The sequence below is a fragment of the Lissotriton vulgaris genome, chromosome 3_1, assembly GCF_964263255.1.
Source record: "Lissotriton vulgaris chromosome 3_1, aLisVul1.2, whole genome shotgun sequence".
NCBI lineage: Eukaryota > Metazoa > Chordata > Amphibia > Caudata > Salamandridae > Lissotriton > Lissotriton vulgaris.
This window is the reverse complement of record NC_141689.1, coordinates 1233713687-1233734466: the sequence shown is the minus strand read 5'-3', so window position 1 is coordinate 1233734466 and position 20780 is coordinate 1233713687. Positions and strand designations below refer to the sequence as shown.

The following is a 20780-nucleotide window of genomic DNA, read 5'->3' as shown; positions in this document are numbered from 1 at the left end:
CCCTATATTGTCTGTAACAGCCCGATTCTTCCGATCTTAAAGAAAGATACTGATGACAAAGTCTATCGATTTATTATTGATTTGAGGGAAATTAACAAGATTGTAGTGCCCCAGTACCCGGTGGTGTCTGATATTACCACCTTACTTACTCTGATTCCGCCCACTGCTACCACGTTTACCGTGATTGACCTCAAAAATGCCTTCTTTTCCATTCCCATCCATCCCGATAGTAGATATCTATTTGGATTCACATTAAATAATAAATCGTATAGATTTTGTCGGGTTCCTCAAGGCTATACAGAAAGTCCTAGCATTTATAGCCAGGCTTTAAAAAGACAGCTCGATTCTTTTGATTTGCAGTCTGGAGTGGCTCTCATTCAGTATGTCAATGACATTTTACTGGCAGCAGATACGCCAGAACAGTGTGAGGAGAGTACTCTTGCTTTGCTATCCTTTCTTGCTCAGAATAATCATAAGGTATCTAGGAAGAAACTCCAATATTGTAGACCAAAGGTGACCTACCTCGGTCATCTTTTGTCTAAGGAGGGGCGTGCATTAACATCTGATCGAAATCAAGCAATTTTAGATACACCAGTCCCCCGCACTCAGAGAGATGTGCGCGCTTTTATAGGCTTAACGTCTTTTTGTAGGCAGTGGATAATGGGGTTTTCACACATTATAAAACCTTTGTTAGCATTATTGTCCAAAACTACACCAATGCCCCTTGAATGGACAGATGAATGTCAGAATGCTTTTGAACAATTGAGACAAGCCTTTGTTCTGCACCAGTGTTAGGTACACCAGATTACACAAAGATTTTCACATTGTACGTACACGAGAAAGATGGGTGCGCATTGTCAGTTTTAGTGCAGACACACGGGGATAAGCAGAGGCCCTGTGCGTATTTTTCGGCAATACTTGACCCTGTAGCGCGAGAATTACCTGTGTGCTTTCGAGCAGTCGCAGCAACAGCAGTGGCCATACGGCAGAGTGAGGGAATAGTTTTGTCACATAAATTGCTGGTGTTAGTTCCCCATGCGGTAGATGCTCTGTTAAACCAAACAAAGACCCAGTATCTCACGAGTGCACGTTTAACAGGATATGAGCTTACAATGCTGGCGCCACACATCACACTAAAGAGATTTGCTACCCTGAACCCTGCTACTTTATTGCCGTATCCAGTTGCTGAGGGCCGAGAGGAATAACACCATGATTGTGTTTTCCTGACTGAAGAACAAACAAAGGGTCGTGTCGACTTACAGGATACGCCACTTCCAGATGTGGACGGGGAACTGTGGGTTGATGGATCGTGTTTGAGGCTGCCAGATGGTACAACTTCTGCAGCATATGCGATCACGACACTTAAGACAGTGGTAGAAGCAGCACGAATACCACAGAAATCGGCCCAAGCAGTGGAACTGATAGCCTTAACAAGAGCATGTGAATTGAGTGCTGGCTTGTGTGTGAATATCTACACTGATAGTCGGTATGCCTTTGGAGTAGCGCATGATTTTGGCCTACTCTGGAGAGAGCGAGGGTTTTTGACTTCACACGGAGTGCACTTCATGCACGGAGAACTAGTGCGTGATCTCTTGAATGCGTTACTTTGTCCAAAGAAAGTGGCGATAATCAAATGCAGTGCACAAAAGAAAGTGACGGACAAAGTGGGGCAAGGAAATGCTTTTGCAGATAGCATAGCGAGGGAAACTGCTATGTTATGAAATGCCTCGCCAATGTATGTAGTGAAATCACAGGCTGAGCGATGGCACGATGCTAGAGAGGAGATACTAGATATCCAGAAATCAGCGTCTGAAGCAGAACTCGCAATCTGGGCAGCGAAAGGAGTGCTGGATGATGAGGGTTGTTGGAGAAGTAAAGAGATGGAAAGATGGAAATTGCCTGCAGCTTACTTGCAAGCGATGGTTCCAATGACACATGGATTGGCACATGTAGGAGCTCTCGCAATTACTCGATTGCTAACGCGAGTTTGGGAGCATCCTGAGATTGCCAATACGGCCAAAAGAGTAGTGCAGACTTGTTTGAAATGTTTACAGCACAATCCTGCAAAAGGGACCCATACTCCGAAAGGAGGGTTTGTTCCACCTACTGCACCATTCGAGGTACTACAAATGGATTACATCCAGCTTGAGCGTTGCAATAACCTTAAGTATGTCTTAGTGGTGATGTGTGCTTTCAGTAAATGGATTGAGGCCTTCCCCACGAAGGATAATACAGCGCTGACAACAGCTACGGTTTTGCTCAAGGAGTACTTCCCACGCTACGGTGTTTGTAAATTTTTGTGGAGCGATAATGGTCCTCATTTTGTTGGAAAAATTGTGGAACATTTGATGAAGGGATTGGGAATTCAGCAGAAATTTCATGCTGTATTCCATCCGCAGTCAGCAGGTCTTGTGGAAAGATATAATGCTACTCTGAAACTGAAGCTAGCAAAGATCGTGGCATCCACGTCTTTGAAATGGCCGGATGCTCTGCCTCTGGCATTGCTATCTATCAGATCAGTGCCCCATTCCCGAACTGGCCTCACACCTTATGAAGTGGTGTTTGGAAGGCCTATGAATATATGGGGAGTTCCCAAGCCTCGATTGTTACATGATGTGCCTTGTATAATGATGAACGATTATTTGGCACGATTAACAAATGATTTACTTTCTATTCATCAACAGGTTCGAGAAGCGCTCCCTGACAATTCCATTGGAGAGGCTCACAATCTTCGTCCTGGCGACCATGTGATGGTCCGATCCTTTGAGAGAACAAGCAGCTTGGAGCCGAGGTGGCGTGGCCCCGAGCAGGTGTTACTCGCAACTCGAACGGCTGTGCGAGTTACCAACAGGAAGCGTTGGGTGCATTCCATCCACTGCCGTCGCGTCTCTCCGGATCTGGTGAGCCCAACTGTGCTGTCTGATTATCGAGACATCTTGGACGAGGAAAAGAGCCCAGCTGTTGCGTCTACTGAATCGGAGGGAGCCTTCCCGGACCACACCGTTTCTGGAAGAGAAAGATACAACCTACGGCCAAGAAGAGCAGTTGTTTTGTGCGAGACTGGTTGAGTTACCGCTCCAGGTTTGTGAAACGGAAGCCAGGAATATCAAGGGGGGGGGGTCTGTTCTGCCAAGTGTAGAGACACCAGTCTTGAATCTCGGAGAAGAAACCAACGGCTACCTCGGAGCTCAGCACTCATACTTTTATTTTTTAGTTGCCTTTTGAGACATTTTGAACTTTTGAACTATGGCATTTTCTACAATGCGAAATAAGAGAATTCTTGGTGCAGTACTCTTCGTTATGACAATTGTGGTGATAGCTGTGATCGCTTGGGTAGTAGAACTCCTGGTGCCGGCAAGAGAACACTTATTGCCAACTACCCCAATTCCGACTGAACATTTTCATTTTACTTTGCCTTACCATGAAGAACGGCATAGACAGACTTATTTGAATAACAGCTTCATCCAGATTCTGCATCACACCCATAACATGACAAATACTTCGAACTGTTGGGTATGTGGGATGTTGCCTGGACATCAAAATAAAGGAGGCACACTGAGGAAAATTAAATTTTGGTCATGATGTGTTCCCTAGCGCGTACCCCACCGACTCCATGTACCAGCTTAAAGTGCATGTAACTTCCCTCCTGTGCCAGCTATGAAGACGCAAATACATTTGCGTCCACCGTCAACTTGTCCTCTTTCAGAAGCACCATGAATGGATTATATAGTCCGTTCCTAAGTATGCTATGCCACCGTCTTTTTGTAGTACACTTTTCACTTTTTCCTGCTCTAGCCAGAGTAGGCCCTGAATTCCTGCCATCTGAACCTCTTTTGTGGCTCCTGACTCTGCCCAGGCTACCTCTGTACTCGTGAACTCTGTCCTACATTCAGCGCGGCCCCTCGCGCTCAGCTCAAGCCTGCTTTCTGCCAAGACTGACTATAACCTTCGAGTTATCTGTTCCGCTCCCCGAGAATACATTCCTGCCTACTAGATCCTGTAAACATCCTCTCCAGCTGCAGAGCCAAAAGGGCCGACCTGTCTTAATGCAAGTAATTCATAGCCTCCGTTGCCATGCTTCCATGGAAGGCCCCGTGCCCCACGCTTCACATGTAGACACTTAGGCGCTCATACACGCATCTACAGTTAGCATAGAGTAGCCTCTACCCTAGAGACCTTTCCGCCCAGATAGTATAGTTCCTAAACATCAGATATCAGATACGATAGAAGTACAAGTTGATCTGACATGCCAGACTTCTGTCTCTTTCCGTCAGTGTAAATGTCAAGACCCCTGCACCCCGTCAATCACACGTCATGCAGCTGCGCGCGCATCCAAGCTTCCGATTTCTGCTGACATTGCAACATTCTGTTAGCACCACCCCTTGGTGCCACCCACTTGCGTCACCAATCAGTGACGTTTCTAGCACACACCTCTAGTTCACGCCTAGTTTACGCCTCTTGATGATGTATTGGTACCACGTGTATACTGTTATCTTGTCTTCTCTCAGCTGTTACGCCTCTTACATTGAACCTTATGATGTAAAATCAAGTATATAAGCCATGTATTGTCAATAAACGAGAGCGCGCTCATCTATCCCTTCTGACACCCCTGTGGTGGTCAGAACATGATATCCTGATTCCTTTATGAGGAATAAAACCCTTAGAAACTCTAACACCACGGACTCTGTTTTCTTTCCTTCTGATTGAGTTATCATTGATTAAGTACTTACCTGCATAGAAATTAAGAGAGTAAATTAATTATTTACGTCATTTTGGCGCCCGAACAGGGACCCCTCCCCCACCTCACGCGCCGGAAGGTGCGTTGCAATCCGTGTCCCCTGCCATCAGTTAGACGGACTACACGTGTACTGGCAGGATTTCCTGCATCCCCCTCTGACCCACGGAGGTGACGAAGACTGCGATCAGTACCCAGACGAGGCGGTGAGGAGTGCGGAGGATCCCGACCAGAGCCCAGCCGAAAGAAGCAAGGTCCGAGGTGTGAAGAGGCCCACCAGTTTTCCGAAGTTTTCCGAAGTTTTCCGAAAGTTCTCCGAAGTTTTCCGAAGTTCCGAGCCGAGTCCAGTCGAGTTTTCCGAGGCCTTCTGTTTCCGTGCTTCCCGGTGAGTACCATTGCTGGGTCGTATCTAGACGGGTTTGGGTACGCAAGTCCGGTCTGCACTGTTTTTAGGCAGTGTATCTGTACTGTTTAGCAGTATATCAAGTCTTCCGAATTTCTGCACTGTTACAGCAGTGTATCTGTACTGTTGAGCAGTACACTTAGTTAGCTATGTCTTCAATGTTTTCATGTGATTAATGTTGTGGTATGAATGTGACTGTTTTACTGTGTATTATTGTATTTCTTGTATCAACTAGCAACTCGTATCAAGGAATAAAAGACCTAGCGTTCAGTAATAAGTAAGCAGGATGCCGTTCCTCAGCAAGTTAAAACAGATCGGAACTAGGAAAGGGTTACTAGAGGAAGAAATTCCTATCCCCCCTAGGGACACTCCAGGCAATTTTATGTATCAGAAACACGGCATAGATGCCATATTATATCTAGATTTATGGGCCGATTACACCAAGCACCTAGATGAGAGACACAGATGGCCTGTTACCGGAACGTGGGATGCTGAGTGCATCATGAGGGTAGAAGAAGTATTATGGAAAAAGAAAGCTAGGCAATCCCAGAAGGACGCCATAGAATTTTGGCGTAAGGAATCACGTAAGCGTGCTGACAAAGCACTTCGTAGAGAAGACAGACTTAAAGAATCAGATAAAGAACGAGAAAACGAATTAGTTACTGAAGGGATCCGAGTAAAAACAGAACAAATAGACCGTGCCCGAAATAATCTTGTAAACGGTATGTATCTCATAGCAGATGGCACATCCGAATCTGAATCAGAGATACCGAAAAACTTACCGACACCATTAGTTCCAACTAAAGTAATGCATAAAACTACTAAAGACATATTCCTGAATTCGTATCTAGAGGATGTAGCACCAGCTTACACCAATCTGCCTGTTCGTGCCCTGCCTACTGACAGGGATGGGGGTGGCACTGCGCCCCCAGATAATGTTCCGCCGGTACCGCGACAGACCTCCCCTGTTCCGCCACCTCCGCCACTTCCTCCACTCAAGACGGATCTAACGAAACCAGTACTACCTAATCTTACTAAACGACAGATTCAAGTCCAGATACAGACTCCGCGGAGAGATAATGCCCAAGCATCCGCCTCAGGAGGTGCGACAACGGGTCTACAGACCCCGCCACCGACACACAGATTGCATTTAAAGGACACACAGAATCCTTTCCAGTCTCCCCACTCACCCCGGCTTGAGGCATTCAAAGATAGGATGTCATTCTGCAGATATGATCCAGTACCCGGAAAAGACGATCTAATGGTATTAGCATCACTGCGCTTAAGATCTGCCACCGATAACTTGCTATGCTGTGTAGGAATGCAGGAAGCTCTCGACAGACTATACAAATTCATACAGACAGGGAAAGACCCCGACAGTGTCAAAGCTGCCATGTATAAACAGAAAATTGACATTCAAAAACAGATATTACGATTCTTCATTAATTGTGTGATAAGAGAACGAGATAGGCCCGGGACAGATCAAAGTGAGTTAGACGCATTGAACAAGTGGGGCCAAAATATAGCAGACGCAAAACATGACAAGGGGACTTGCATAGCCACTATGTCCCAGAAAATTAGAAAGGCAGTATTAACTGCACATCAGGAAGAAAATGATAAAAATTCCTCCGAGGAGGAAGATGAAGATGAAACATCAGGAAAATCTACAGACATTATAGCATATGTAGGTAGGGGAAACTACCTTAGGAAAGGTGTCCGTCCGGAGAGCAAGAGAGTCCTTTTCTCTGCTTTAACAAATCCGAATTCTTCTGAGCATCAGTTCCAGGAAACTGATAAAAGGCTTCGAGATCGAGTAGGGTACCATGTACTCAATTCTATGGATGAACAGGAACTAGCCCGGTCAGCCGTGTTGTGGGCCGAAAACCCAGACATATATAATGATGACACGTTAGTGCAGACATTCTTGAACCTTTCCCCGGAAGAACAGAAAATAGCAGGTGTATACATGATTCAGCACCTCCTCATCAAGTTCAGAAACCATCATTCTGATCCAGGTCCCTTACATGAAACATTAGAAGCACTACTCATGGATAGATGGAGAGGTTTTAGTACCAAAATAATACAAATAATTCTAGAACAACGACGTAAGTATAACACCTTCCTGAGCTCTGAATATATTCCCGCCCCGCCTCCAGAAAGAAAAATGTACCACATGCAATGCGGTGGTGGCATTGAAAGTCAGAATCCCTTGCGAGAAGTACATCCAGTTATGGGTGAGGATCATACTCTGAAACGTGTGTATGTTCACACACCACTGACTAAGTTAGAACTGTTAGAAATGAAGAAATTAGTTCCGTGCCATGATAAAGACCCTGCGGGTTTTCACAGAGAGCTTAAAGACATGTTACTGATGGGAGATTACACGTATGATGATATTATGAAAATGCTAAAGGTACTGTTGCCCACGGGCATTTACGAGAAATTAAAAGAGAAGGATTGGGAAGTGGGAGAGTCAAAGATAGCATGGGCGGAAATAGAAGACGAAGAAAAGAAACGGGTCCCAGGGTTAGGCCTTGGGGATCTGACTAAAGCATTACCAGGTTTAATAGTACAGGTTCTGCCAAGATTATTGACAACTCGAAAGGAAGATTGGGACGCAATCTCGTCCTGTAAACAGAAACAAGATGAAGATACTAGTGACTTTTATTCAAGATTCGAGAAATGTTTCATTATCAATAGTGGCCTAAAAACTAGTAGCGAGTCATATCCACATCTTTTTGTAACAAAATTAGTAGAGAACGCCCTACCACTAGTTAAAAATAGAGTGTACAAGGTTGAAAGTACTTGGCAGGCAAATACGCCATCACAGATGTTACAAATGTTACAATATCACCAGAATAGAATTAGGGAAGAACAAGATCAGGAACAGAAACGTATGAAAGACACGAAAATGAAAATGTTAGTAGCTCAGACCATTCCAGCCGAGGGTCATAGAAAAGGTGGGGCCCAGACCAATCATTCTGCCGCTCCCGTTAAAGGGACATGTAATTATTGCAAGCAGCCAGGTCACTACGTCCATGAATGTCCAGTCCTGAAACATAACATCGAGACAGGTAAAACTAAAGAAAGACCGCGTCCGCATAGACATGAACAGGGTCAACAACAGACCTCACAGAACGAACAGCCAAAGCAGAATACACAGCCTATGTATGATCAGTCCCATACCGTACAGACAGTAGCAGTACCGCAGCCACAGCATGCCCAAACACAGCCCGCTGCCGCAACTAGACAAGTATCACAACAGATGTACCAGTATGCCCAGTCGGCATACCCAGATTATCAGCGTTATACATGAAACAGCCTAGGGAGGGAAAGTGATTTGCCTCTTATTGAAATTCCTGTAGATCAAGAAGGTCCTTATGTACATAGTCACGTATTAGGAAAAGACAGAAAGTTTTTAATTGACACAGGGGCAAGTCGCACTACTATAAGTCATAATGAAGTCCCAGGGGCACCCCTCTCAGGCTCACAGAATGTTTCCCTTGGTTTTTCAGGACAGCCTATTGTAAATGAAGTATCAGAACCAGTACCACTAGCTGTGGGTCCATTATCTCGAGTTACAGATTTGTTACTTACGAAATCATGTCCCGAAAATCTGTTAGGAATTAAAACACTGAAGGCTCTAGGAGCTATAATTTGCTGTTCCCCGGAGGGAGTCAGACTCTTTCTACGGGATTTCAAGGGTCATTATGTTTTACGTGACTTTGATGTCAGATTGAAGAATGTACCAGATCACTTATGGGCAAAAGGCCCAGCAGATGTAGGTTGTATGCATATCACACCATACCGTGTCACACTCAAGACAGGAGTTGTTTTACCCAGAATCAGACAATACAAGTTACCACCCGATGCTGTAGTGGCTTTACTGAAAATTATTGAAGAGCTTATCGCCCAGGGAGTGGTCGTAGAGACCGACTCCAATATCTGTAATTCACCCATCATTCCAATTCTTAAACGTACAGACCGCAATGCACCGCCAGTATATCGGCTGGTGATTGATCTTCGAGAACTGAACAAATGCATTGTACCACAGTATCCTGTGGTCCCCGATATCTCCTCCCTGTTAACTGCCATTGATTCAGAAGCAACGTTCTTTACTGTAATCGATCTCAAGAACGCCTTTTTCAGTGTACCCATTGACCCGGAGAGCCAATATCTCTTCGGATTCAGTTTAAATGGACGAAGTTTCAAATTTTCCCGCGCACCTCAAGGATTTACAGAAAGCCCCAGCATCTATAGTCAAGCACTGAAAAGACAACTAGATTGTATCCAAATGCCAGTTAATACCGCTTTACTACAGTACGTCGATGATCTACTGATCACCGCACGAAGTGAGCCCGAATGTGAACAAGCATCTCTGATAGTTTTGCATTTTCTGGCCGACAAGGGACACAAGGTGTCTCCTTCGAAGCTACAATTCTGTGTTCAGCAAGTTGTGTACTTGGGTCACTTGCTGTCCAAAGTGGGGAGACAGCTCACTCCCGATCGCATTCAGTTAATTGTAAACATGCCCCGACCCCAGTCACAAAAAGAAGTACGGGCCTTCATAGGCCTCACCTCGTACTGCAGACAATGGATTCCTCAATATGCATTTCTAGCTAAACCACTCATCCAGTTAACAACACAGGAGGCAGCAACTTCGACTGTCCTCCCTTGGACTCAGGAACACACACAAGCCTTTGAGGAATTAAAGAAAGCTTTATGCCAAGCACCAGTTTTAGCGACACCATGTTACAGGAAACCGTTTACACTTTTTGTTACAGAACGTGACGGTACAGCATTGTCTGTCCTCACTCAAGATCAAGCAGGTTCACATAAGCCTTGCGCTTATTTTTCAAGCACATTGGATTCAGTAGCACAGGCACTCCCTGCATGCTTAAAGTCAGTAGCAGCAACAGCGTTAGCAATCAGACAAAGCGACTCAATTGTTTTAGGTCATCAGTTAACAGTACAAGTTCCACATTCTGTAGAGGTTCTGTTAAACAGAACCCAGACTCAACACTTGACTATAGCACGACTGACAGGTTACGAATTGACATTATTCCAGCCACACATAGAAATCAGACGCTGCAGTATCTTGAATCCAGCAACATTGTTACCTACAGTTATGACAGATCCAGCTCCACATGATTGTATAGAGATTATTAATGCAGTAACAAAGCCCAGACGAGATTTAACAGATGTTCCATTGACAAATCCAGACCTGACACTTTATGTGGATGGTTCATGCATGAGAACAAGTACAGGAGAGTTAGTGGCCGCGTATGCCGTGACCACTGAAACTGAAGTTAAAGAAACACATCGTATTGATACATTGTCTGCCCAAGCAGCAGAGCTCATCGCTCTGACCCAAGCCTGTATTCTAGCGAAGAACAGAAATGTTAACATATACACAGATTCCCGTTATGCGTTCGGAGTCGTACACGACTTCGGCATGCTCTGGCAAGAACGAGGTTTTCTGACCTCTCATGGTACAAAGATACAGCATGGTCCTCTCATTCAAGCACTGCTAGAAGCAATACATCTGCCTTCAGCGATTTCAGTCATGAAGTGTAAGGCACATACTAAAGCCACAGATTCTGTTTCCCAGGGTAATGACCTGGCAGATCAGACAGCAAAACATACAGCACTGACTCACACACAGACAACTGACACGACAAAGATAACAGATCCGACAAACTGCATGACAGTCAGGGATCCCACACTAGATGTTATTGACATTCAGACACATGCTACTGCAGACGAAATAAAGAAATGGACCGAACTAGGAGGGATCCAGACAGATCAAGGTTGGATGACGAAGGGAAAATCTACATGGTTTCTCCCTGACTCTATGGTTCAAGTCATGATAAATACAGCACATAGTCCTGCCCACCTAGGAGAAAAAGCAATGCTAGACAGTTTGCAAAATCTCTGGAACAATAAAAACTTACGAGCAGCAGCAAAACAGAAAGTGCGTACTTGCATGATCTGTTGTCAGTTCAATCCAGGTAAAAGCGTCCCTGTAGAGCAAGGTGGATTTCATCCTCCCGATCACCCTTTTGAAGTCCTCCAGATGGATTATATCCAGATGGACCGTTGTCGAGGACTTAAATATGTTCTCGTAGTTGTCTGTGCTCTGTCCCGCTGGACCGAAGCATACCCAGTCCCAGATTACACTGCTCCGACCACTGCCAAACAGTTGGTTCGTGAATTTTTCCCACGGTACGGCTTGCCCCGTGTCGTGTACTCAGATAACGGTCAGCCATTCTCGTCTGCCCTAATGAAAGAAGTTTCCTTGTTATTGGGATACCAGTGGAAGTTCCATTGTGTCCGACATCCAGAAGCCGCAGGCCTTGTTGAGAGGCATAATCAGACATTAAAGATTCGCCTTGCCAAAATATGTCAGGACAAAGGGGTCGACTGGATAGTCGCCCTGCCGGTGGCACTATTCTATATGAGAATGGTCGCCCATTCGAGATCAGGGCTATCTCCGTACGAAGTGGTCTTTGGCAGACCACCGAATATGTGGGGGACGCCCATTCCTAAAAAGATAACCGATGTTGATTCTAATATGTTGACAGATTACCTTGCCTCCTTGATGTCTGCACTCCAATCATGTCGTTCACAGGTTGCCGCAGCCTTCCCTGACAACACCGATGTGAAGGAGCATGACGTCCGCCCCGGAGATGTTGTTTTAGTCCGAAACTTCGACAGGAAAAGTCCGTTGGAGCCCCGCTGGAAGTCTCCGAAGACCGTTCTTCTTACAACAAAGACCGCAGTCAAATTGGAAGGCAGAAAGGGGTGGGTCCACCTAAGCCATATCAAAACATTCCCAGGACTGAAACCGGAACAAGACACACCCACCCCCACCAGAGACTGTGATTCCAAAGACTTTACCGAAGTTAAAAGAGAAAAGACTCCTCAAGAACAATACCGTATGAAGTTACGATCTAGCAAGTCAGACAGTTTAATTGTTTAAGTCCTCCCCTAGGTGAATCGGTTAAATAGTTTCTGACATGTATCCCCTAGATCGAGTTAGAGAGAGAGAGGAAAAGAAAAGAACATACTGCAAATCACTTTGTAGTCACTGTATAGTGACACTAATAATAATGTTTATTCTAAGTATATTAATAATTGTTGCTAGCATCTTGTTACCTATATACTATCCTATCTTCAAGCGTGAACAATCTGCTTACAATGTCTCTGCTGAACACACTTTTAGTGAGTTACCTCCTCATGAGCTTTCCTACAGACTCGCGCTGCGCAACAATACATTCATTAGTATGTTACATCATTCTCATCAAACTAACAATGCTACAAATTGCTGGATATGTGGCCGACTCCCTCCCTACCAGAATTACAAGGGAGCACTGCCTCTCTTTCCGTATCCGTTCTCTCACAATGGCTCCTGTGGAGCATGGTTTAAGATAATTAATTCTTTAGATCCCGACATTGCTGTTTTCGATGGGGGTTGGGTTTGGGGAAACCTGAACTTGGTCCTACTAGACATCTGTTACCCGGATAAGGAGGGACTCCCCATTAGAATAGGAACTGATCTAGAAAATGAAGTATATGGATTAGGTAATTATACAATTAGCCTCATGATTCTTACTGTCGAATCCGAAGCCACACCAGTTCTACCTATTATGTCAGTACTGCCAGTCACTGGTGAATTATGTATCAAGAAGAAAGGTTCAGTACACTTAGGTCATAGTAAATGCACTACTGTGGTCGAATTCAGTGATGATGGAAAATCATCTTTCAAAGCTATCAGTCATTCTTACTTTGTTTGTGGTCATACCGCATACATTCGCCTACCTCCAGATTGGGATGGTACCTGTTACATTGCATTCCTTCTGCCACCTGTTTTTCTAGCCCCTTCTGATTACCATAGAAATAGCAATCTAGTAAAGAATAGAGCCAGAAGAGGTGCCCCCCTTGTCGACTACACAGAAACGGCATGGGAACAGTACACTGATTTTAATAAAGGATTCTTTTTCTTCTTAGGCCCTGTCCAGAATAGTAAATTAATACGCAGACTAACTAGAACACTTGAAGCCGTAGTAAATGAAACTACCTCCGCCTTAGGTAACTTAACAGAAGAGCAGTCCGCTATGCGGGTTGTTGTTCTTCAGAATCGTCTTGTAATTGACGTCATCTTGGCAGATAGAGGTGGAGCCTGTAAGGTCATCGGGTCAAGCTGCTGTGTTTTCATTCCACAGAATGCACCATCTGTATATCAAGCTATCACCCGTCTTCATAAAATTGCAAATCAGATACATCAGAATCCAGGCACCTGGACTTGGTCCGGTTGGTTCTGGACAACGTTAACAGCTTGGGGATGGAAGATCCTATCCTTCCTAGGCATTGGCCTAGTCCTAGTATTCAGTTGTTGCCTGTGCCTGCAGTGTGGGCCAGCGATCTGTGGACTGTGTGCCACCTCTTGTATTGAACATTCCAGTTTCCACTCAAAACGTAACCGAAAGAAAGAAGAACAAATGATGTTACAAAAACAGACTGATCGATTCATGAGGATCGATATTTCATGAAGGGTCCGTAGGGAACAAGGAGGGAATGAGGAAAATTAAATTTTGGTCATGATGTGTTCCCTAGCGCGTACCCCACCGACTCCATGTACCAGCTTAAAGTGCATGTAACTTCCCTCCTGTGCCAGCTATGAAGACGCAAATACATTTGCGTCCACCGTCAACTTGTCCTCTTTCAGAAGCACCATGAATGGATTATATAGTCCGTTCCTAAGTATGCTATGCCACCGTCTTTTTGTAGTACACTTTTCACTTTTTCCTGCTCTAGCCAGAGTAGGCCCTGAATTCCTGCCATCTGAACCTCTTTTGTGGCTCCTGACTCTGCCCAGGCTACCTCTGTACTCGTGAACTCTGTCCTACATTCAGCGCGGCCCCTCGCGCTCAGCTCAAGCCTGCTTTCTGCCAAGACTGACTATAACCTTCGAGTTATCTGTTCCGCTCCCCGAGAATACATTCCTGCCTACTAGATCCTGTAAACATCCTCTCCAGCTGCAGAGCCAAAAGGGCCGACCTGTCTTAATGCAAGTAATTCATAGCCTCCGTTGCCATGCTTCCATGGAAGGCCCCGTGCCCCACGCTTCACATGTAGACACTTAGGCGCTCATACACGCATCTACAGTTAGCATAGAGTAGCCTCTACCCTAGAGACCTTTCCGCCCAGATAGTATAGTTCCTAAACATCAGATATCAGATACGATAGAAGTACAAGTTGATCTGACATGCCAGACTTCTGTCTCTTTCCGTCAGTGTAAATGTCAAGACCCCTGCACCCCGTCAATCACACGTCATGCAGCTGCGCGCGCATCCAAGCTTCCGATTTCTGCTGACATTGCAACATTCTGTTAGCACCACCCCTTGGTGCCACCCACTTGCGTCACCAATCAGTGACGTTTCTAGCACACACCTCTAGTTCACGCCTAGTTTACGCCTCTTGATGATGTATTGGTACCACGTGTATACTGTTATCTTGTCTTCTCTCAGCTGTTACGCCTCTTACATTGAACCTTATGATGTAAAATCAAGTATATAAGCCATGTATTGTCAATAAACGAGAGCGCGCTCATCTATCCCTTCTGACACCCCTGTGGTGGTCAGAACATGATATCCTGATTCCTTTATGAGGAATAAAACCCTTAGAAACTCTAACACCACGGACTCTGTTTTCTTTCCTTCTGATTGAGTTATCATTGATTAAGTACTTACCTGCATAGAAATTAAGAGAGTAAATTAATTATTTACGTCAACACCACTTATCCCACTCCCGTTTTCTCATAATGGTTCTTGCAATGCTTGGTATACTCTTTTGTTTACTTTACGATGGCCAACAAAAGGTGGACTACTTTTCCGACTTAACAAGGTCTGCTTTAATGATCGAGATGGTTATCCACAAACTGAAGGAACTAAGTTCGAATGGGAAGAATATAGGCCTGATAATGTATCCTCGCCACAAATTTATAATAACCAACGAAATGTAAATATGTCTAATCTGCACGTGATTACTGTTATTGATACGAAAGCCGATCTATGTGTTCGTAATAAAGGTACAATCCCAGTAGGAAGAAGTGAATGTAACACCACTCTCACCTTTGACACTCCAAACGGTATTACTTTTGTGGCCTCACGAAACACGTATTTCATTTGTGGAAATAAAGGTTATCACCGTCTCCCTGTAGGGTGGTTAGGAACATGTTATATATCTTTTGTATTACCCCCTGTGTTTATTGACCCACCTATGTATCATAATGATTTTGTTTTGTATCACGACTTTATATTGAATAGAGTGAAAAGAACATTAGCTTTTGACGATATCGATCAAACCGATACCTCCCTGCAACAGTATGTTGATTTCAAATTAGGCCTTTTCTCATTTGTTGGGGCTGCCTTAAATAGTCGGAAAATAAGACGACTGACACGTGTTGTAGAAGCTGTTGCTAATGAGACAGTTTTTGCCCTAGGAAACTTAACAGAGGAACTTCAAATTACTAGAATTGTAACGCTCCAGAACCGTATGGTTCTAGATGTAGTATTAGCTGACCGTGGAGGTGCATGTCGCATTATCGGAAGTAGTTGTTGTCTATACGTGCCAGATAATTCACCTTCTGTATATGATGCAATATCTAAGTTGCACAAGATAGCTGCTGAGATACATCCTGATAATGGTACTTGGACACTTTCGGGGTGGTTTTGGACATTATTTAATACTTGGGGTTGGAAGTTGCTGACAATCTTATGTGTAATAGTTGGGATATTATTCTTCCTATGTCTTTGTATTCAATGTGGCCCTATGTTATGTTCCATATGCCTTTCTGCTTGTATTCCGTCTAAACGAGCTATTGTAAAAAATGAACAAATGATTCATAGAGAAGTAGCGAAAATTATGTCCATTGATATTGAGGATGAATACCCTGATTATGTCCACTATGAGGTAGCTTCAGCTAAACGCTAAAAGGGTCGTCTATCATAATTTGACGGTGATCGGGTTAGCATTAAGGTTTGCTACACGTATTTCCCCTTAACTTGACTATGGTGTTCAGGAGCCATTTTGAATGCACTGGCGGCCATTTCATATGAATGCGTCGCCTCGTGGCCAGCATACCCTTTTGTCCTTTCTCTGTACCACTGACCACTCAAATTTGCCCAGCAACAGGCTATTTTTAGTACTGGTCAAGCTTGCATATGCGCAGTTAAACCCTCTGTATTAGTGGACAGTCATCACTTAGGAATGTTCCTCCAAACTGACCAGTGGTGTTGTAACTCCTCCCATGAGTTGGCTCTGTTCCAAAAATGAACATATATGTACCTAAACTGAGCAAATGTGTTCCGCCTACACTTTTTATTACTGTAAAACTGTATAAAAGATGTCTCGCACCGATGTTCGGTGTGATACGTCTTGCATTGCCGAAGGGTGCTGTAGGAATGTACCACCACCCCATGGGGTCTTAATAAACTTGTCTTTAGCATTTTCCAGTTTCCGTGCCAACATCTTTTTATGGTGTAGCGGGTTTTGCGGAATATGTAGGCCTGGAGAACTCAATACCACACAAGTTACTACTTGTGTAACGATATATCAGAAAGAGACATTAGTTAGTGATAGATTACTTACCGCACAACCCATACTCCCCATTCTGCAAACTGATTTCTAGGGTTAAGGTCATCCCTTTCAGGGCCCTAGTTTCATGGCACCAGTGGTCAGTTTCTTGCATGGCTCTGCGTTACTGGCACGGAAAGTCGTGTACAGAACTGACGACAGCGTGCATGGGTAGCGCCCAAGTAGTCTCTGTGACGTAATCTCGGCGCTTACGACGCCAGCAACAGACGCAGAGCCGCACAACGCCACCTACCGACGCGCAGGGGTACTGCTGACGAAAAACATTCCGGAACCAGTCTGACACCTGGGGATATTCTAAGGTAACCTATCATTAACTAATGTCTCTTACAGATATATCGTTACACAAGTAGTAACTTGTGCTAGTATATCAATTGATGTACCAAGGCGAACAATCGTGCAATCAAAATACTGTTCAAAAGAGCAAAACAAGGCAAGTTAAGACATTTGGAAAATCTAGACAAACAAAAATGGAAGAAATAAACTGGACAGTCTTCTCATCATTGATGTGTACTAGAACAGTTTCACTGATCATTCTTCTTTACAGGTTTAATGGCTATCTGGCATATTTTCTCTTAAATCATCCCCCTTTATCTTTTTTCCCTCCCTATTTCTTCTCACTTACGCTTTTTCGACACATTTTTTATGGAGTTTGGGTTATGCTGCCTTTGGTGAAATGAAAACTTAACGGGCAGAAAGAATCCCTCAGCATCATACGGTTACAGACCCAAAGAATATGAACAAAGTTAATATGCCAGGAGCATGATAGCATAACAGACTAGAGAAGACAATGCAAACAATAAAATGGTTGGACAGCATAAGCAATTCAGAGGTTATTTTAGAAGGTTCTGAGCGTTATGCTTATCCTCATGGCAAAAATAATGGGACTAAGCTGTACAAAGAAAAATATTTCTCTTTCACTAATTTGAAAACCTTAATGAAGAGCGTAAATTGTGGCTTCCATCTCAAATTGGTCTTTTAGTACTTAAATCTGTAATAACATTTCTGCATAATGTGGCTAATCATGCTATTCAAATCCAAATTAAATGAGAAATTCTGACCTAAATTATCCAGTAATTTTGTGGCGGCTGGGGAGGAAATTATTTGGTAACAGCCATTCCGGACTACTGGTCGCAAGACAATATAACCACTCTAAAGAAAGATTTGGATTGTGCATGTTATCATCCTAGATCTTTGCTCAAAGCTGAAAACAAAGCATACTGCAAACTCCAGGCTAATCAAAGTACTACACAATCATCGTTTCCAATGATCAACACACACTGCTACCTGCACTGTATACTACAGCTTACACAAACCTTTTGTATGTGGGAAGAGAAAAAAGGACGTTCCTCTGACTATTGCTTTTATTTAATGCAGTGAAAGTTTCCGGCCGTGTGTGTTGATCCTTTTTGCTACAGATTCTAGAGAAGATGGGCTTCCTGCAAAAACTAAAATCAAGCTATTGTTGCCTGGAAGAAACCCCAAATAGGATCTATTTGTACGAGCAATAAAAGATCTGGCAGGTGTAGAATTGAAGGAGGTACCAAGGAGGGTGAAATTAAAGTGCTTTAGTACATTTACAAGCATATATGTTTTTTTCATAACTAGAGGCTTTAGTGCTTGGTGATATTACACCAGTCTGTCCCCTGAACGCAACATTACATTTTCCCCACTTACGTTCTAAAAACTCCAATTTGGCATCTTCAGTAGCAATGCACAGTGCATTCAAACCATCTGTGGGTATTGTGCAGTGTTTGGCTCTGCTGGCAGCAAGTGAATTAAGAATGCTGCTCTTCCCAGCTCCATCCAGGCCAAGCACTAAAACATATTTGCTCTCAAGGGCTTTCTCCTACAAAAGAAACACACAATAACATCAATCATACAATTCAGATGAAAGGTTTGATTGAAACAAAACTAGCAATTATTGCTTTTGAGTGCTCAGAGGCTCAACTGCAGACGAGCGAGGTGAAAATAAGTTACTTACCTGTAACTGTAGTTTTTTCAGTATTGAAATCTTTCATAGATTCACATGCTTGAATCAATCCCTGCAGACAAAGTGGGAGTCCCACGGCACCATATCCAAGCAATCATAATAGTAGCATAGGGTACAATGGCATTAGGCAATGAATTTAATAGCCTATCTATGACTTTGTTTAAAAAAAGACCTAACTTAGTCTGCAACCAATCAGGTGACGGCATCCTCCAGAACCTTACCCACAGAGGCTAGTTCCCTCAGATTTTTAAGCACAAGTGGAAATAAATATAATTCCAACTAGTAAAGGGGAGCCTCTAGGGGAGGAGGGTGGGTCGCATGTGAATCTACAAAAGATACCAATACTGGAGAACCACAGTTACAGGTAAATAACTTATCTTCTCCAGTATTGGATCTTACATAGATTCACATGCTTGAATCAGAATAATTAGCAGTAAACATAAATACATATTTAGCATACCATAATAATGCAAATGCACAAGTTACTACTTGTGTAACAATATAACTGTAAGAGACATAAGATAGTGATAGATTCCTTACCTTAGAATATCCCCAGGCGTCAGAATAGATCCGGTAAAGTTTTTCTTGAGCAGTACCCCTGCGCTTCAGTAGGTGGCGTTGTGTGGCTCCGGGTCCATTGCTGGCGTCGTAGGCGCCGAGATGATATCACAGAGACTACTTAGGCACCACCCATGCGCGCTGACGTCAGTTCTGTACATGACTTTCCGCACCAGGAACGTAGAGCCATGCAAGAAACTGACCACTGGTGCCATGAAACTAGAGGCCTGAAAGGGATGACCTTAACCCTGGAAATCAGTTCCCAGAACGGGAGTATGGATGGGGCAGTAAAGAATCTATCACTAACTAATGTATCTTACAGATATATTGTTACACAAGTAGTAACTTGTGCATCTGAAAGAGACATGTGAGTGATGGATTCCACATCTTAGAATAGAAACCCCAGCAATACCAACCCCGGTGGTGGGTCTGCGAGCAAGATTTCACCAGAAAGTCATGGAGAACAAAACGGCCAAAGAAGGGGTCTCTCCGGACTAGACTGTAAAGGCAATAATGTGTGGTAAACGTGTGCAGTGAGGCCCACGTAGCTGCCTGACAAATGTCCTGCAAGGGAACGCCACGTTCCAAGGCAGTAGTGGCTGCTGTTGTCCCGGTAGAATGGGCACGCAGCCCCACCAGAGGCGGTTTGTTTGTGCATGGCCAGACCTTTTTTGGCGCCAACATAGCCAACAAAGAGTTGGTCATCCACCCGGAACTGTTGTGTGTACTTCAGATAATACAAGAGCGCACGTTTTGGGTCCAGACAATGGAGCCTCTCTTCCTCTTTTGAAGGATGCGGAGGCGGAAAGAAGGTGTGCAAAGTGATGGTCTGCCCGATGTGGAAGGTGTGACAACCTTTGGCAAGAAAGAAGAACGAGTCCTTAACCCCTTCGATGCTGATGACGAGCTCAGCTCGTCATCAGCCACGGGTGGCGTGTGCTGATGACGAGCTGAGCTCGTCATGTAACGCGGTAATTAGAAAATAGCCGCACAGCGCAAAAATAACCGCAGCAGCGATGCGGTTAAAACCACCTTGACCTGATGAACAGAAAGAAAAGGAGATTTAGAAGAAAGAGCCTGGAGCTCGCTCACTCACTGTTCTGGCAGAGGTGCTACCTACCAAGAAAGCCGTCTTTAGAGTGAGAAGACGTAAGGGACAGTTATTAAGGGGCTCAAAGGGAGCGCATATCAGATAGGTCAAAATAAGATTTAAGTCCCATTGAGGCATTATGAAAGATACGAGAGGAAAGATATGTCTAATGCCTTTGAGGAAACCATTAACAACTGGAGACTTAAAAAGAGAAGGCTGATCTGTAAGCTGTAGAAAGGCAGGGATTGTTGAAAAATAACTTTTGATAGTGCCCAGAGCTGAGCCCTGCTGGGCCAAAGAGAGAAGGAACAGAAGGACCTCAGAAAGAAGGGCAGAAAGGGGAGCT

The 20780-nt window shown here is 44.2% G+C and overlaps 1 protein-coding gene across 1 annotated transcript in view; it reads right to left on the bottom strand.

Moving 5' to 3' along the window:
* The window catches only part of LOC147727701 (uncharacterized), a 615523-nt gene that overhangs the window by 388203 nt on the left and 206540 nt on the right, over positions 1-20780 (bottom strand). Inside the window, exon 2 of the mRNA XM_086961695.1 lies at positions 18471-18642. Within this exon, the coding sequence (XP_086817821.1) occupies positions 18471-18642 (172 nt within the window). The remainder of the gene's footprint in view (positions 1-18470; positions 18643-20780) is intronic.